The sequence below is a fragment of the Lonchura striata genome, chromosome 5, assembly GCF_050655825.1.
Source record: "Lonchura striata isolate lonStrDom1 chromosome 5, ASM5065582v1, whole genome shotgun sequence".
NCBI classification, from domain to species: Eukaryota; Metazoa; Chordata; class Aves; order Passeriformes; family Estrildidae; genus Lonchura; species Lonchura striata.
Genome location: NC_140707.1, coordinates 31725955 through 31743534, shown reverse-complemented (window position 1 = coordinate 31743534; position 17580 = coordinate 31725955). Strand labels below are relative to the sequence as shown.

Below are 17580 nucleotides of genomic sequence, written 5' to 3'. Positions count from 1 at the left end.
CAGCCACCTGTAAAATGCTTTCTATGCAGCTGACAGATATTGCCATCAAGCTGCAGATGCTGACAGACAGTTGTTATTTTACATTGTGCTCATAATCCCCCTCAAATATTTTAAATAACAGAAGCATGTACAAGGGAAAAAGAGGTAATGAACTCTTTAATATGACAATGGAAATGCTGTAGTTCCAAGAAAGCTATGTAAAGAGTCTCAAAATATTTTGAAAAATTTGAAACTTTTAGAAACCCTATGAGAAAGTTACATATTATACTACAGACACCTTTTCCGCTATTCAAGAAAAGATTCTTTCACTCTAAAGTCCTGTCTCAATTTGTAAGGCAGTCCTGTAAAGCAGTATAGAGAGGAACTATGAGAAGACAACTGATTTCAAATCCCTTTCAGTTTGGCAAAGCTGTCATTTTGAAGTGTAAAGGGGGCATTTGATAATTCTCCAGTGGTAATCTGGGACCTGAACAGAAACATGTTATCCTTTCTTAAGAATAGTTTCCAAGGAACACAATCAAGTTTAATGATAGTTTTCTCTATATAATTGTTAGCAATGGCCAATTTATCTTAGAACCTTTGAACAAAATAAAGACAAGTTATACCACAGTTTAATTTTTCAGGAAGCTACTTTATTTTTCTAAACTATTCTCCAAAATTAATAATGCATTAGCCACTTTAGATCACTATTTCTAGATGTTTTCCCAAGCACAGCCAGGTTACGTATGCCTGAACACATCTTTAAAGATATTGCATGTGTAACCTTAAGGCAATGCAATCCTGAGAGGAAGATTAACATTTAGGTGAATTTACATTATTTTTGGAGCATGACTAACCTTTTATTTGGAAGTATTAAACAGGAGGAATTGGACTATTTACTGATGGATCAAACCTGCTGGTTAAAAGCCAAATTTTGCTCTTGCTGGAATTAGTAGGGTTTTTGTTAAAGACATAAGTAAAAGATCAGTTATTCCTCTTGTGCTTAACTTTGATTTTCAGAGACACTAAAGGAATCACAATTTCAATAATTGCCAAAAGAAGCAGAGACTCACAATTTCTGAAAAGAGGGGCTTTTCACCGAGATAAATTTTTCCCCATCTGCACATTATATTATAACCCAGACATGTATTATATATTTTATATAAATATATAAAATTATGTTACATGTTAGGATAATGTGTAAATTATATAGTTATGGTATAAAATAAATTATATAATATTATATATATAGATATAATATTATGCAAGACTATACCAATGAAAATACTTTAGCTGCAACTTGATGTACTTATAACAGCAACACAAAGCCACCAGATGCCTCTTTTCTCTCTTATTCCCATTTTTTAAATTCAAATTTATCAATCCAAGCAAGTGGTAAAAAAAGAAGTTTTGTTTTTTTTTGGCTCCAAGATTTACAGTACTATCAGTTAAAACAGAACAGAGACTTGTAAAGCCAAATGCTGCAATAAATACAATTGTATTTGTTACACTTAAGAAATTATAACATTTATCATTACAGCAAATGAGATGCTCTTTACCTTGCTGCAACTAATGGGGATTTATAGCAGAGGACAGAAGTAAAGCAGTCAGTAAATATTCCACTGCTTTATACCCATGCTGTTGTTTCCCCATGAAAGATTTGGTGCTTTCTGAGAGATTTTTCTGGTGTGAGGGTTGGATGCTGATAGTCATTTCTTGAAAGAGACTTAATCAATCTTGAAAGAGAATTAATCAATTTCATTTCTTTCTGGGAAAAAGCCAACAGTGCCTATTAAAAGATTAGCCAGTGTCAAGACTTTACCTGGTGAAGTCTTGTGTAATTGAGGCAAAAGTTTCCAGTTTTCACATGAAGAAGTAATTTAATTTTTCTTACATAGGCAAAAATCTACAAATATTCTTTACATTGGTGATTCCAATAACCGATAAACTTAATTTTTAACTTCCTAGTATTGGCTAGAAGGAAACCTGTCTTCTCTAGTAATTGAGTAGAAAGCAGAAATTGGTAATAAGAAAAGAGAAGGGATATTCTGTAATCATCTTAGGCAACATTTCTACATGGTATAATATAAAAATATAAGATATTAAGACAGGGACAGGAAAGCTGTCCTAGAAGACCATACATGAAAACCTTTCAGAGGTACCCAGAGAAGCTTAACATAACTTTACATACACAAGTAATACAAGATTCTAGTCACTTCATGTTTTTGATCATAACTATAACTAGCCATTTCTCAGAATCATCATAGCTGGTGCCTTAGCTAAAACTTGGTACAGTTAATTAATGGATTGAGAACAAATTAGTCCCAAAACTGTTCTGATCTAAGGGCTTTTTGACTGCAAGTATAGGATACATAGAGAGACAAACACTATCAGAGTGTAACTGGCAACATAATTTAGAATACTCTATTTAAATAGTATCTTGTTATTTTGTTTGGCTTATCCTTACCTTATGTCTCTGAAGTACCATGAAATACTTAAGCTGCAGCCTCTCCAGGGAAAAGTGAAATATCCTGTGCATAGGTGTGTCACAGCACGTGCCACAGTTGAGGCAGCCACAGCACACAAGTATCACCATACACCTTCAGAAAGCTTAACCCACACAGAGTAACTGTGGGGTTATTCTGTGTGGGTTAAGCTTTCTGATACCACTCCAAAAGGCTTCAGGCACCTATTAGTCTTGTTCTTTAGCCCAACCTTTTATACCCCTCATGTTCATGCAGTACACCTGTGTGCCCTCTGCTCCCTTTGGTGGTTGCTCAGTGCCCCTGGGCACTCCATGGCTCATTGCTGTCAGTGCTGCTCACCTGCTGCTCACAGCTGTGACCACTGGGGATGAGGCTTGGCTGCAGCCCCACTCCCCGTGACCACAAACTGTGTGCCTACACAGGCGTGCAAGAGATATCAAGATGATCTGTGTTATTCTTCCAATTGGTGTGCTCATGGGCTCTAAACACTGAATGCAAAGTGTATCACCTTTGAGAAATGTTGGTGAACTCACTTAGTGTATAATTTGTAGCGCCAGATTATGTGTCATGTTTTTCTGTCCTTGCTGGTAGAGAAATTGTGTCTGGACTAGAGGAAGAAAAATACTTATTTTCTACCCAGTCCTACACTTATTTGAGATGAGCATATTTGGGGTAACTCAGCATAAAGAGGACAGTTTTAAGTTCTTCTGAAGCATTAAGCTGTGAACTAATCTACAATAACTCACTGTGACAATGTGATGGATATGAAATTTCCCTTCTGTAGAGGACACCAATGTCTGTTCAACAGAAACTAGCCAAAGGATTTTGTTGAGACGCTACAGAGTTCTTTCACAATACATAAAAGAAATGCACCAGATAAATTTTAGTATCATTTCCACCAGTGCAACAGACACTACTGATGTGGAAAGCTTACTGAAATGTAAAGAAGGACCATGCTGCTAATAAGATATAGTTTATAGTGTCATTAACACATCAGTGTTTCATCAGGGATTTAATTTTATTGTCTGTTGCAAGGGCTGGAAGTAGAATTAAAGGCAGATATTGTGTTGAATCCTTTTTGTTTCCCTCCCTTCCTTTTACAGAAGATTTGAAGACAGACGGGAGAATATGTCTGTGTTGTAATGCACATCATGTTTACATGCTTTCCTGCCTTGTTGATTTAGAGGAATCTCTTATCTCAGACAGAGGATTTGGAGATTGCAGATTTAGAGCTATACACATCATCTAGCTAAAAATCTTCATCTTTTCATTGCTATATTTTAGTAACTTATTGGTATCTTTTGTCTCATCATAAATTCTGGTAGCAACTGTGTTTGAAATACTCACCTTGCTGTCAAGTGTGTTTTACCACCAGAAACATAAAGGTATGGAATATGTTCAGAATACGTGTCAATGTAGTCACTCGTTCTGTAGACTGGCTCTATGTACTAAAACATTAACATTATGTTTCTTTTAATGATAAAAACAAGGTACTTTTTCATGATTTATTATTGTGAGGGTGGTGAGGCACAGGAACAGGTTGCTCAGAGAAGCTGTGGATGTCCCATCCCCAGCAATGTCCAAGACCAGGCTGGATGGAGCTTTTAGTAATCTGGTCTATTGAAAGTGTCCCTCCCAAGGAAGGGGTTGGAACTGAATGATTAAGGTCCTCTCCAATACAAACAGTTCTATGATGATGGAATGTCCTTTTTGAATAAGAGCTGAACGTTTTCAGTCCTTGAGGAAGCAGTCATTGCTTTAAAGGGTTGGGTCTTAATATAACCTTGTGTACCTGAAAGTTATAAATATTAAGTTAGAGTCCCGTGAATGTACCTTTGTCTAATGTGCCCACATTTTAACTGAACATCCCTTTGAGGAAGGAAAGTTAGATGTGATCATGTGGGAAGAACTGCATATGCATTTAAAGAGAAAAATGTAGAACTGGTGTCCAGTAGCTCCTAGGAAAATGTTCCCAAGCCAGAATATTTACAGAGAAAGTCCTCATGACTTACTCTGACTTTTACAAGCTTAGGTAGGAAGACAAGGGAAACTTTCAGGTGGAAGAATAAAATGATTCTTATTTCAAATATAGAAAAACTTTTGTTTTGTTTAAATCTGCCTTTTAGCAATTTATCCTGAATGAAAACAAACTAGATTGATATCCTCCCACTGGTATTAACTGAGACCTGCTGTAGGAATATCAACAACCTCTGTTAGGAGGATCAGGGTCTGGTTTATGACATGACAAACATTCTGCTGGGTTATCAAAAGAAGATAACGCTAATCTAATTTCTAATACTGGCCTCCCTTAACAATAACTCAGACACTGCACACCACAATTTTCTTAAACCTTCTACTTCCATTGTTTCATTTAGACATAAGTATAACAGCTGTCTTAGAGGGCTCCTCATCTGTGTTTTGTTTATTTTGAGACTTTATAAATTGGTTAGTAGCCTGAACAGGTTACTGTAAGGTGACTGAAATAGTTTGCGTATGTTAACACTGTTCTAATTACAAAATAATATTTTTCCTCTCCTGTTATCTGTATAACATCAAAACATCACACCAAATATTTTGTGTTTTTCACAGACTTTGTGAACTCCTTGAATGACTGAAGAAAATAAAACATGCAATTATCAGATATATTAATGTAATATAACTCCAAATGGAAGGCCTGCAGAGCACTACTCTTTGCAATATCAAGTCTCTGTGTATAAATAAGTAAATAAAAATAAGTGGCAGGCTTGTGAGGGGGAAGGAGAAAGGGATGGAGTAGGAAGGTTATTCCTGGCATTTAATTTTAAAGCATATTGTCTAGAGATAGAAAATAATGTTATTTATTTCCTGTGTTTTCAATAATATGTCAAAAAACCTATCTGCTCAGACTTTGGTGAAAAAGGATGATCTAAGATATAGACTTTAGTTAAAGACACATTTCACTGTAGTTGATGATAAAATAAGTAGTGCAGAATGGGACATTTTTGAGGGCATATACCAAAAGGTTGCATAGTATATGTACTCTCTTTCTATTTCTGGATATCTGTGGAAAAATCAGCCCAAATGACAAATTTTTATATGTGTGTGATGTGTTTTATTGTTCTGACAGTAAACCAACACCAGAACACCATCAGGCCTACTTAGATCAGGTGTTTTTTTAAATCCTAACTTCAAAGCAGGTTTAGTATAATGATTAAAACTCTACTTTTCGCAGTGGATCTGGTCCTAGTGGGATCTTGGAGATAAGAGCTTGCATCCTGATTTTAGAATGGAAGACAAGCTGATAGTTGGCATGCTGCAGTTAGAGTGTTATTTTCAATGTTCTGGGCTAAACAAATGCTCATTGAAAAGCTGCATGGATTGGGAACAGAAAAGCAACAAGAAAAGTGAGAGGATAGGATTTTAGTAGAAAAAGAATGTTCTCATCATTGGTATATTATCTTTGGTATCCTTTATTTAAAAAAAACCATTTTGTTTTCAAACTGTGTTTTCTTTATAGTTTTCTAAAAGACTTCATGAATTATGACTGATAAACCTTGGCTTTATACAACTATAACAACTTCAAAGAACTACTGAAAGTTTGGTGTTTGCAGCTTGGGGAAAAAGCATTTGTGTGCATGTGGCCAACCAGAGAGTACAATAGATGATCACTATAGTCTTTAAAATGAATAAATTATGTATTCCTAAGGCAACTTCCATTTAGTAAGTGGAAAATAATAGTTACACAAAACAGAAATATTTTGGGCTTTTGAATAATTGCTTATTTATAATACAGCCTTATGAATTATTTTTACCTCTCTTAAATGGAAGACAAAAATTTTGCCAAATTCATGGCAACTTGTGATAAACTCTGCCTCAATATTTCAGGCGTACTGTGTTCCAAATGCCCCATTAATACTGCTTGGGTTATGGATGGCTGCATAGATATCTTTGTGCCTCCACAAGAATACATCACCAGGAAAATAAACCTTCATGTGACTGCATCGGTATGACTCATCAAAGTAAATCTTAAAAAAAAAAAAACAAAAAACAACAGAGAGAAATGATAGCTGAATGTTTTCAACATTCAGTTTGTGACTTTAACCTAATTTTTACTTTCTATGGGTTTAAAAGTTGTGTTCAAGTTTAATATGAGAAATTCAGCTTTAACTGAAAATGATACAAAATAAAAAATCAATCTCTGTGATTTCCCAAGACATGTTACAAGAAATTTCAGGAAGCTAAATATAGTCTGTCCTTTAAACATTTAGAAGCTCCTTTAATGGCTGAACTTCTAGAGCTCTCATTTTTTAAGTTTTCACTGTAAAACAGATTATTTACTTCTTCCTTTCTCAGGGAAAATTAAAATTCTTATGTACAATATGGAGAAGTTTTGTAATGCTTTTCTGAGCAAGATCCTTGACTGAGTATACTTACCTGCCTGTAAAATTACCCACCTTAAATGTTTCTTGGGGAGCATTTTTATTTTCTAGAGATCCAAGAAAAGTGAAAATCTGAATAATAACACGTTATTTCTTCTGTTGCTCTGAATGGAAATGAAGAGGTACCCACCCATCCTGGGGAACAATGAGTGGACATCATGACTGTAAAAACTGGAAGCCTAGGATCCAAATGTGAATAGTTCAGCTATTAATTTTTACAGTAATCAGAACAGAGAAAGGAAGATTCTTTGGGAAAGAAAAGCAAAATCAATTTGGTATGTAAGTCCAAATTAAGGTAAGGCTTGATTCTGCAAACATCACGACTTAGTATTTCAGTTGATTAATAAACATTGCTTCTTTTTGGTAAGTTTTCGTGAATCAGTGCAAATTTTTTGGTCACATTATTTCTTCAGGAATTCCAGGAGTTTTAGCACAGTTTCTATGGATTCTTTGGAGGATTGAAACAAGATCACAGTTACTGAAAGTGTAGTGTTAGACAGGAGGAAACCAAGGGGGCTTTTTCTGACACTGAAGTTATGCTAAGGACTATTTCAAAGAGTTGGAAGTGTGTCTTGAACCTGACTACATGGAAAAGAGAGTTTGTGCTCTGAGTGCAGCAGAGGAGCAAATGGCTCTCACCAGAAGGATTTTTACTGAACTGAGGATGGAGTCTCCAAGTTCTGCATTTCAGTAGCAGTTTTCAGTGTGTCATTTTGGATTGTTATAAGAATGTGATCTTGGTCATGATAAAGAGAGCAAGTCAATCCTATTTTATTAAACTTAGCAGCAGTAATATCTTCTAGCAGAGTATCAGACCATCTCTGTTTAGGATTATGGGTTTTTTTCCATGGATGCTGAGTGATCAGGAAGGTATTAGGCATTTGTGACAACTTTAAAAGCTTGGGGCTTTTCCATATTAGAAAGTAAATCTGAAAAAAGAATTAATTTATTTGAACAGCAGTAGTGGCAAAACAACAGAATTGTGGTATAATATCTATGAATTAATAAAGCAGTAGACAAAGCAAGAAGAGATCAAAACATCTGTGGTTGCTATTTTCACCACAGTTCATTGGGAACAGTCTCAGACAATTTGGACATGCAGTATTTTAGAGAAGCTTTTTGGTTTTGTTTTGTTTTGGGGTTTTTTGGGGTTTTTTTTTGTCTGTTTGTTTTTTTTTATTTTTAATCATACCTATTTCATGCAAACTTAAAATACTTTTAAAAACCCAAAAGATCCTGAAGGGACAGTGTTAACCTGAAAAACTACCTATGTATACTTTGTCCTTATATTCCTCATCTGAAAAAAGGTGACATTTCTCTTTTCCTTCACTCTTCCTTTTTTAACAATACATTTTTACATTTATATGTATTTATTCATATGAGTGCTGTGAACTTGTCAAATGACTAAAAGTAAAAAAATTCAGAAAATGGACTGTGGTTAGATATTTCTCATTTAGAAAGGTAAAATGGAGTCCCTTAGGATGTGCCACCGACACAAATACTGAATAAGAACAAAACAATCATGTAATAATAGAAATTTTATCTGACACATAAAAAAATGGTAACTAATTCAGTTTATGATAGTGTGTACTACAACTGGATATCCTCAAATAAGATACAAACATTAGTCTGTTAAAAAGGGAGGATTTTTAGAAATAAAATATACAATAAAACTGCAAAATGGAAGAGCCTCTCTTGCTGCTTTCTTTCTGTAATCAGACTGTTACAATTTTTGTAGTACTAGTTAATAAAACCTGAGTTTCCAATATGGTAAGAAAAACAATAAGCATTTTCATCCTGTATTATTCTGCTAAAATGAATTCCATTAATTTTGTTTTTATAATTAACATATTTTGACAGGAATTAAGTTAAGAAAGAGTTGAATGTTTTAACCCTTCTCTTACTCAGTATTATATCTTCCTACCTAGGAATAAACATATTTTCTTTATTTTCTATACATCTTATTGTTGTATTTTAAATCTATTATTGCGAGTAAATACATGTATTAGGTCTGGGAGGTTTTTATTATTTCCTTCCTTTAAGACTGAGTTTGAATACTGTTTCCCTTTTCTTTATGTGTCTTCTCAATCTTTAAATTTAGAAAGCTTAATATTTCCTAAGGCAGCCCTATGGATCTCTCACAAGGATCTTTGTCTTTCTCCTGATGTGGGACAGTTGGCCATTGTTGAATTAATATGGTTACTTTCAATATCTGTCAGGTCTGCTACAATGCTTTATCCTTTCCATTAGTGTTCCATGTCCCTAACAATGAGTCTCCTCAGGTCTTTGGGATCCACTTTTTCTCCATTGTCTTCATTTTACTATCACTTCTTTATAGCCATAATATCAGACACATAGCTGAATATAATTTCTGCTGTTATTCTAGTACTTTTGATCAAAATTTAATAAAAAAACAGTTCCTCTGATATTTTTCCACAGCTTATCATAATGCTGATACCAAGATTTTCCAAGATAATCTGAAGTTGTCTAAACATTACTTTGCTAATAGATATTCAATAATTAAATGTTTCTATTATTTCCAGGTCCTTCATTGTGAATGATTCCTGTAGTGGTTTAGAAGAAAAAACCCAAACACATTATTCATCTCTTTCCTGAACAGATATTTCTTTAATAGAACTTACCATGATATCCTCCTCCTTCTTGCTTACCATCACAGTGAGAGAGCTGAGCATGACTTTTTTTTCTTTGTCTTCCATATCTATATTTTTTGAGATATTTTTTTCATTCTAAGACAGATTTGTTCTTGTTAGAAACATTCCTTGATCTTTCTCATTCTCCAATGATGATTAACAAAACAGAATCTGCTGGCAAAAATGAAGGGGATTGATTAATAATCTTCTTGAAATCAAACTAAAAATAACCCCTGCTCTCTTGGAATATTGTAAACTGGTTTCAGCTCCTGCCAATCAATCTTATGTATTCGATTAATCAATTATAGTTCCTCATGTAGCCAGGAAAGTTCTATGGTCTCACAATGTAAAAATTGTCCAGCATTACAGAACCCAGAAACCTAGTTGTCTCCAGACAAGATGCTGTTCCAATTTCCCCACGTCAGGCACTCACAAATGAGTATTGTTGTGTCCATTAGCTTTGAATGCATTCATGGATAAATAAGAACTTTGAACTAATCTGTACACAAAGCTGGCTTGGCAGGGTTTGGAGGTTTAATTGAACTTCATATTAATTTACAATTAGTTTGTTTTGTTTACTTTCTGGTGGCATTAGCAAACACATTATAAAGGAGGTACAAATAAAATTTGTGCCAATTACATATGAGAATAATTGGATTTTATTAATCCGAGAATTAATGCAATCAATTTAATTCTTGGTACTCTTAGTTCAGATACCTCATTATTCCTCACACTAATTAATCTCAACCACTAATAAGTAGTTTTGAAATGGGACTGTTTACTCATTTACCCTAAATGGAAGTTTTCTTAAACAACCATTGATATTTACTTTAGGGAAACAAGCAAGTTTTATGAATTAATTTATTTATGTGGGTTTTTAAAAAAATCACTCTGCAAGATAACAGCAGCTTTCTTGGTTCAAAATAAGAAATTTAAAATATTATTATTCCAGTCCTGTCTGAGTTTGAGCAAATGACTTGTATATGTGAAATGTTGTTATTTGGCAAGGATAAATGCATGTCAAAATGGAAGATTAACAAATCCTGTAAATAATCACAGGGTTATGCAGTGATATTTACTGATTAACCATAACAGATTTGGAGGCTGTCTTCCTCCTCTGTCTCCATACATTCAGTCTGGAATCACATTCCAGTTTTTATGGTGTTGTGTAGAATCAAGACACTAAACATGAGAGTTAGCAAGTAGGGTATTTCAGAGAAAACCCTCCCTTGCAGAGATGTAAGAGAAAGGATACTTGAAAGGAAGACATTATTTCTGATGGAATAAAATGCACAGATGATCTTGGAGATAGGTTAATTAAAAAGGTGAATATTTTAGATTTTAACTGATGAGGTCAAAGGAAAGAGGGTAAAGTCAGAACTGATTGGGAAAAATAATGTCTGATGGACGGGATGGGACAATATTGTAGATCTTGAAGAATAAGTAAAGAAGAGAATGATGTTAAAAAAGACCCAAAACAAACTCAGAAAATAACAAGAACAAGGAAAATAATTGTAAGTTGTAAGCCTGAAAAATAAAAAGCAACTCCCAGAAGAGTTGTGGAAAAAACTCTCATTATGAACATATTTAAGAAAATGCAAAAATGTCAGAAAGCCAAGTGGAGAGGCAAAAAATAACGACAGAAAAACAGTGTGAACACCAAGGTCAGCAAAGAAGTGGGAGGGGGAGGAGGTGCTCCAGGCAGAGCAGAGATTCTCCTGCAGCCTGTGGAAGAGAGCACAGAGGAGATGGTATTTCCCTGCAGGCCCCAGAAAACTGACACCTAAAACTGCAAGCTATTATTTTTTAATTTCAATTTAACACAATTATAACAGAATTGAAGTCTAAGTTGCACAGCAACTTGCGAACTAAAACTTGCCACCCCACTTCACTTTCTCAGCTGGAAAACACATTGCAAACATAATTATATTGCAGCAGTTCCCCTAGCAATTCAGACTTAAAACATAATTCAAATGATATCTCACCAAAGAAAAAACCACAAAAACTAAAACACAACAAACCCAAAGCTTTCAATGACAAAGAGAAAAAGATACTGTATTCCTTTAGAAATAAAAAATAATGCTTTGTACTCCAAAAGGTGGAACTTGCCTCTGGGAAAGACGTTGCAGCACTTTTTAGATAAAAAATCAACGTTAGGAAAAAAAATATAAAATTTTGGAATAGTCAGGGACTGTGAGAATGATAATGAACTTTGGCACCCAATTAGGTAGGGAATATCTAAGCTCTTCAAAGCTCCATTTTTTATAAACTAGATCAAAGTTCTCTGTCAACTGTCTTTGAAGAAAAGCATTTACAATTCCTCTTTTTATTCTTGCCCTGCCTTCTGATTTTCCCCTCCTACTTTCAGGGCACTGGCAACCTCTGCTGGCACCTTTCAGCAAATCAGTGAATGCAACATGGAGAGAAGGCTGGAGGAAACACTTAACTTTTACATGAAAGTTGAACCATTGTCCTTTACAGAGCTTAGTGTGAACTTTTTATTCCTGATATAATTTTAACATGTAGAAGAGTATATAAAGCAGAGAACTATAGAATTACCTGTGCTGGAATGGACCTTAAAGATCATCTAGTTCTAACCCCACTGTCAGGGACAGAGATCCTCTCACTAGACAACCCACCACTAGTGGGTCCCATCCACCCTGGTCTTGAGCGGCTCAAGGGAATCCACAAAAAAATAAAATTCTGGTTTAACGTTGCTGAAAGACATTTAGATGGGCTACATTTATGCACCTAACTAAATAAACACAATCATAGTTAAGTTACTAATAAACACAGTAAATAATGCAATTCCCCAACTTGTGGAGTCATGAATAAAATATTGGCAGTATCTGAGTGCATATGTGGTATGTTGGCATGTCTCATCCATAAAGAATAAGAACTTATGTTAAACTGTACTTACTCTACCTGAGAAAATGAATTTTAAGACAAAAGCCGGAGTTATAATTTTTTATTGGCACAAGGTAATGCCTCAAGAAACAGCCAACTGCATTCTTGAAATATGTGATGTTCAGCTTGTATTTCACATGAAATCAAGTTTTGATGTATGATTTTGGAAAAATTAAGACAAAAAGTGATCTCAAAAAATGTATTAGAATGACCTAAGCAGGCCCTAAGCAGACAAGTGTACAATCAACTGTAGACAGAATAAAAAATTTTAAAAAGTTAATCAATAGATAGAAATAAAAATTTTAGAACTTCATCAATCATCAATGTGCATAAATTTTGATGTCAGATAATTTTCTTGCTGTTTGCACAATATCTAGCACCCTCAGTTTTATCACTATTCCAAAACTTCAGTATAAAACACCTTAATGACATATTACAGCTAAGAATCAAATAAATATGATGAAACCTGTAGAAATAAATTTTGTGCATATTTTGACTTATTTAAATTATGCCTTCATGTACATACCTCTCCAGTAAGAAAGTTAAAACCTTGGCAATTAATTTCTCCAGTGAACTTTGAAGAATCGTGTTTACAAACACCAAATCAAATGACAATCACCAGATAAAATACTGTGGGCCCAGAGGTACATTAAAATGAAAGCAGACAAACTCAGTGCATTTCCTTTTTCTATGTTCTGGTGGTTTTTTAATAATAACCTAGAAAGCATAATAAAGGAAACCATGATCATGCTAAGGAAAGAAAGAGGCATGGAATAGTAAAAGGAGTGCCAGGGTTACACAGCACACCAGTCTAAGTGACCTGCAAAGCCTGCATTTCCTGTACTCCTGTGCACTCACCTTCTTCCTGGAACTTTGGCAGTATTCAGTCAATCAATACATCAACATATTTAGAATATTTTCCCAAAGAATTCATGGATATGAATTGAAGGAGAGTTATTAACTAAGGATAAGCAGATAAAAAAATCACAGTTTCAGTTACTTCATAGTACATTGATTTTGGTGGGTTTTGACTGAGTGAAGCTTAGAACAGAAGTTTGGGCTTTGAGTTTGTATTTTGAACAGCTGATATTTTATCAAAAAGGAAAATTATGATTAATAATAAAAAAAATCTTTCTACATTTAATTCTTTCTTGGTATTTGACATTGTGGTCAAAAGTGGGATTTGAAATACAATATAATGTCTCAAATCTGGAAAATATTTTAATAACTGTGTGATATAATTATTTGATTGCATATTTAAGGTTAAAAATATTTTAATCCTCTCAGGTTAAAGAAGATTAAATGACACATATGCCCTTTCTATATAGCACTGATTTCTTGAGTGCTATTTTAATAGTTATATTTTAAGCATCAAGAAATTATTTTCATTATAATATTGGAAAAATATGTTCAAAATAGTCATATTTATATTTTAACTATGAAACATTTTATAACTTCTGAATTGTTTGAAACTTTACCTTTTTCAGTGATTTTTTTCAGGCATAAGAAGTAAAACTACTCAAAGCAGGGAATGAATAAATATACAAACTTAACTTAGCAAGAAACTGTTATTGTAGTTAGGCTTCCTAAAAGTAGTTGTGGAACAATATAAGTTTCTAGAAATAAACTAAAAACTTTGTTTTCTTAAAAGGGAGTATAGTTTATTCTGAAATGGATTCAGATATAGATTTTTCCTTTCTGCTCGAAAGTCTGTTTATTTTGAACAAACAGGAAGAATGGCATATGAAAGGGCAGGATGACATTGAACAGAATCCTTAAAAACAATTTTGTATCCATAATCTAAATCACCTGGCCCATTGAGAATTCAGGAGATGGAGGGTTTGGATTTCCCATTGCACAATAGGACCAATTTGTTATAAATTAAGGCCATATTTTAGGGATGTGGGTTTGCTTCACAAATTTCAACTCAGAAGACATGAAGTCATTCACTGCACTTGTTAAAAATGGTGTTAGGATTCCTGGAAGCAGCATCTACAACATCAGCTTGTCCTTAGAGGCACAGACATGCTGACAGTAAGACAAGTGCTCGTGAAGATAGATGCATGTGCTTCAAGAATATGTCACACAGACGTACACTCAGAGCATATTGTTCAAAAGCCTGCAAATTTACTTAAGTTACTCTAAAAATAGTCTAATTTTGGCCTCTAGCAATTAAATAGTACCAGGAATAAATTATATTAAACACATAAATTGGTTTAAAAATTTAACAATTATCTTCCTCAAGACTCAGTTTTTAAATTGTGTGACTGATTTCCCTTTGGCCAAAGGATAAAGCAAAGTGCATAATTTTATAATCCTTCAGAACACATTTCCATTTTATCCAAAACTACTCTCATGCTAGCTGTAAAGTTAGGATAAAGATAGCCTGTGGAAGTCTGGGTTTACTTATGTTCTTTTTCCTACATTGCTATTGTCAGACAATAGAAGACATGATAATCTCAAGCAGCAGCCAAATGGGGAAAGAGAGGAGGAAGGTAAAAGAGACACAGAAGCAAAGTTTGTCATGCCAGTCTCTCCATGTTTTCCTATTTGGTCTCAAGCAAAACTCAGAACTATAGTAAAAAACAACCCCAACTGAGAAGAAATGATGATGTTTGGTTCTAGGTCCGAAGGCTGAAGGATAGCTTTATTAAAACTATACTATATTACATTAATATACTATTTAAAGAGAGACTATCTTATTCTACATACTTCTTACTTATTTAACTATCAATTCACAAACTTATGACTTCTCTCTTGAGAGTCTGAGACACAGCTGGATTCAATTGGTCATTGAACTTAAACAAACTTTACTAGAATCTAATTAAGTAATCACTTTAGGTAAACAATCTCCATACCAAATTCCACATAGGGGAAACAAAGGAGCAGAGATAAAGATTGTTTTCTTTTCTCTCTGTGTTTCTCCTGAGACAGAATTATGTCTCTCTGTCTAGAGAATGTGAATGGCACACAGAACCATCCTGGACATCTTGATTTGGAATAATACACTACTGAAGAAAAAGCTTGTATTTGGGATAAGTATTTCATGCAAATGGAAATGAATAGATTTATTCCTATCCCAAACAAATCTAACACACTACTTCACCCCACCATCTGTATAATGAATCACATAACTCTTCCTCCTGAAGAAAAAGAGCTGAAAAATGTCATAAATAGGAATGAATATGCCAACAAAAACCAACCAAATATTTTGTTTCAAAATCATTGCATCATTGAAAAAATTTCATCTTTGACAAATGCTGCCATGCAAGATGGACATCAGGAGTTATATTTTTCGTTACAATGACCAATTTTTTTCTTGAATACAGATTGCATGCATAGGGAGCAGCCTTTAGAAATGTTTCCTTTATTTTTTCTCAAAACATTCTGTTCTCTGAGGTAATGGATATCATAACTCTCTTCCTTGGCTTTCTTTGAAGAGATTGAAAAAATTATTTCTTCTGAAAAATATGCACCAAGTGAGTGCAAGGGTAGCTGATTCAGGATAAAGAGGAATGTAGAGTCTGGTTGTGGCAGGTAAGTGAAAAGAGGAAAGAGATATTCTGACATTCTTTTTATTATTTCTAACTCTACCTACATAATCTGCTGTCACTTTGGGGTGCCCCAGAGTTCAGGGAGAAATTTTCTCAGTACAACTTTGAAAATTTATCAGTGCAATATTGGAGGCTCAGAGATAGCAATACAAATATTACCAGTAATTTCAAGAGCACCATGCACCATGAATAAGCACCAAATCATTATTTTCAAAAGGTCATTTGGTGCAATTGAGCTCTGATATCTTACATCAAAACATATACAGGATGTTATTGCTAGAAATGTTAGATGACATTCAAAGCGAAGGCTTGCTATAAAGCGAGTACAATGATGGCTATTTTCAGTAACTTGCCATTTAGTCATCAGTGATGAGCTGCACAATATCACAGGACACCCATTGCTCCTTGTTCTGAGCTGGAAACCCAATTCTGAAATACACCTGAAAATAAAATTAAATAAAGCGCCATTATATTAATTGCAAAAATGTATTTAATCTTAACAAAGTTTTCAGCAGACTCCATGAGGTTTGCACAAGCCCACCTCTCAAGCCTGCCAAGGTCTCTTTGGATGGCATCCCCTCCCTGCACTGGTCGAGCACCCCACGGAGATTTTGTGTCCTAGCAGCCTTGCTGAGGGTGCCACTGTCCATGCTGCCAACTCTAAACTATTAGCAATTAACTAGCAACTATTAAATGTATAAACTATGTACTACACATGTGATTAATTATAAATAATTAAAATTCCATTCTGCTCGTAGTTTTCTTAATATTAATTTTAAAAATAATTCCTCTAACTACAGCTAATAAAAAGAGTACTCATGGTAATAACAACAAAGAATTCTACCATAAACTGCAAATACCATCAAGCACAATTTAATAGATTAATAAATTCACTGTTATGACTCTAAAATATTAACAACAGGTCTGCTATATTGAATTGTTATTATAGGCATATATACTCCATGTTGGAATTCTTATGCTAGGAGAGTCTTGTTCTCTGTAGTATGACAGTGGAACAGATCCTGGAAGATGAGGCCTTTGCCCCCTCTTCTCCCAGCTCCCAGGGATTCTGCAGTCTAGCTGCAACCTGACCCTGTCTTAGTCACTGCACAGTGGTGAGGAAGAGTGTATCTGCTGGTTGTTAAAGAAATTAAGATGGACTAAACAACCCTAAATATACTATGGATAATTGCCAAAATATAGGGATATTTTTTTTCCTTCTGGATGCTTTGCAAAATATAACATGGATTGGAATTTTAATTATTAGGCTATAGTCCTTTAATTTATTTTTCTTTAACTTAAAACTTTATTTTAAAACTTACCATACAGGTCAACCTCTTTTTCACAAATGATGCAATTTAAAGGCTTCTAAACTAATATGAATGCACACTACTGCATTGTGACATCTGTACTTTCAGGATCCATTTTCTGAATATTAAATGACAAAGGACATTAATCTGAATAGGGAACACATGAAGAAAACTCAGATTTGTCAACTTAGAGTATAGCATAACACTCATATCATAGCACAGAATAAAGATTATACCTCACAGTATAAGGAGAAAAAGAATGATAAATTAACTCA

At 34.2% G+C, this 17580-nt stretch overlaps 1 protein-coding gene across 6 annotated transcripts in view; it reads right to left on the bottom strand.

Annotated features, from left to right (window-relative positions):
- Nucleotides 1-4281, bottom strand: part of LOC144246390 (uncharacterized) — a 63599-nt gene extending 59318 nt beyond the window's left edge. For all 6 annotated transcript variants that reach the window (XR_014955569.1, XR_014955571.1, XR_014955572.1 and 3 more), the window contains exon 1: nucleotides 2447-4281. Coding sequence is in view for 2 of the 6 variants with exons in the window: in XM_085580206.1 (XP_085436332.1) it covers nucleotides 2447-2575 (129 nt within the window). In the remaining 4 variants the exon portion in view is untranslated. The remainder of the gene's footprint in view (nucleotides 1-2446) is intronic.
- Nucleotides 4282-17580: the final 13299 nt, after the last annotated feature.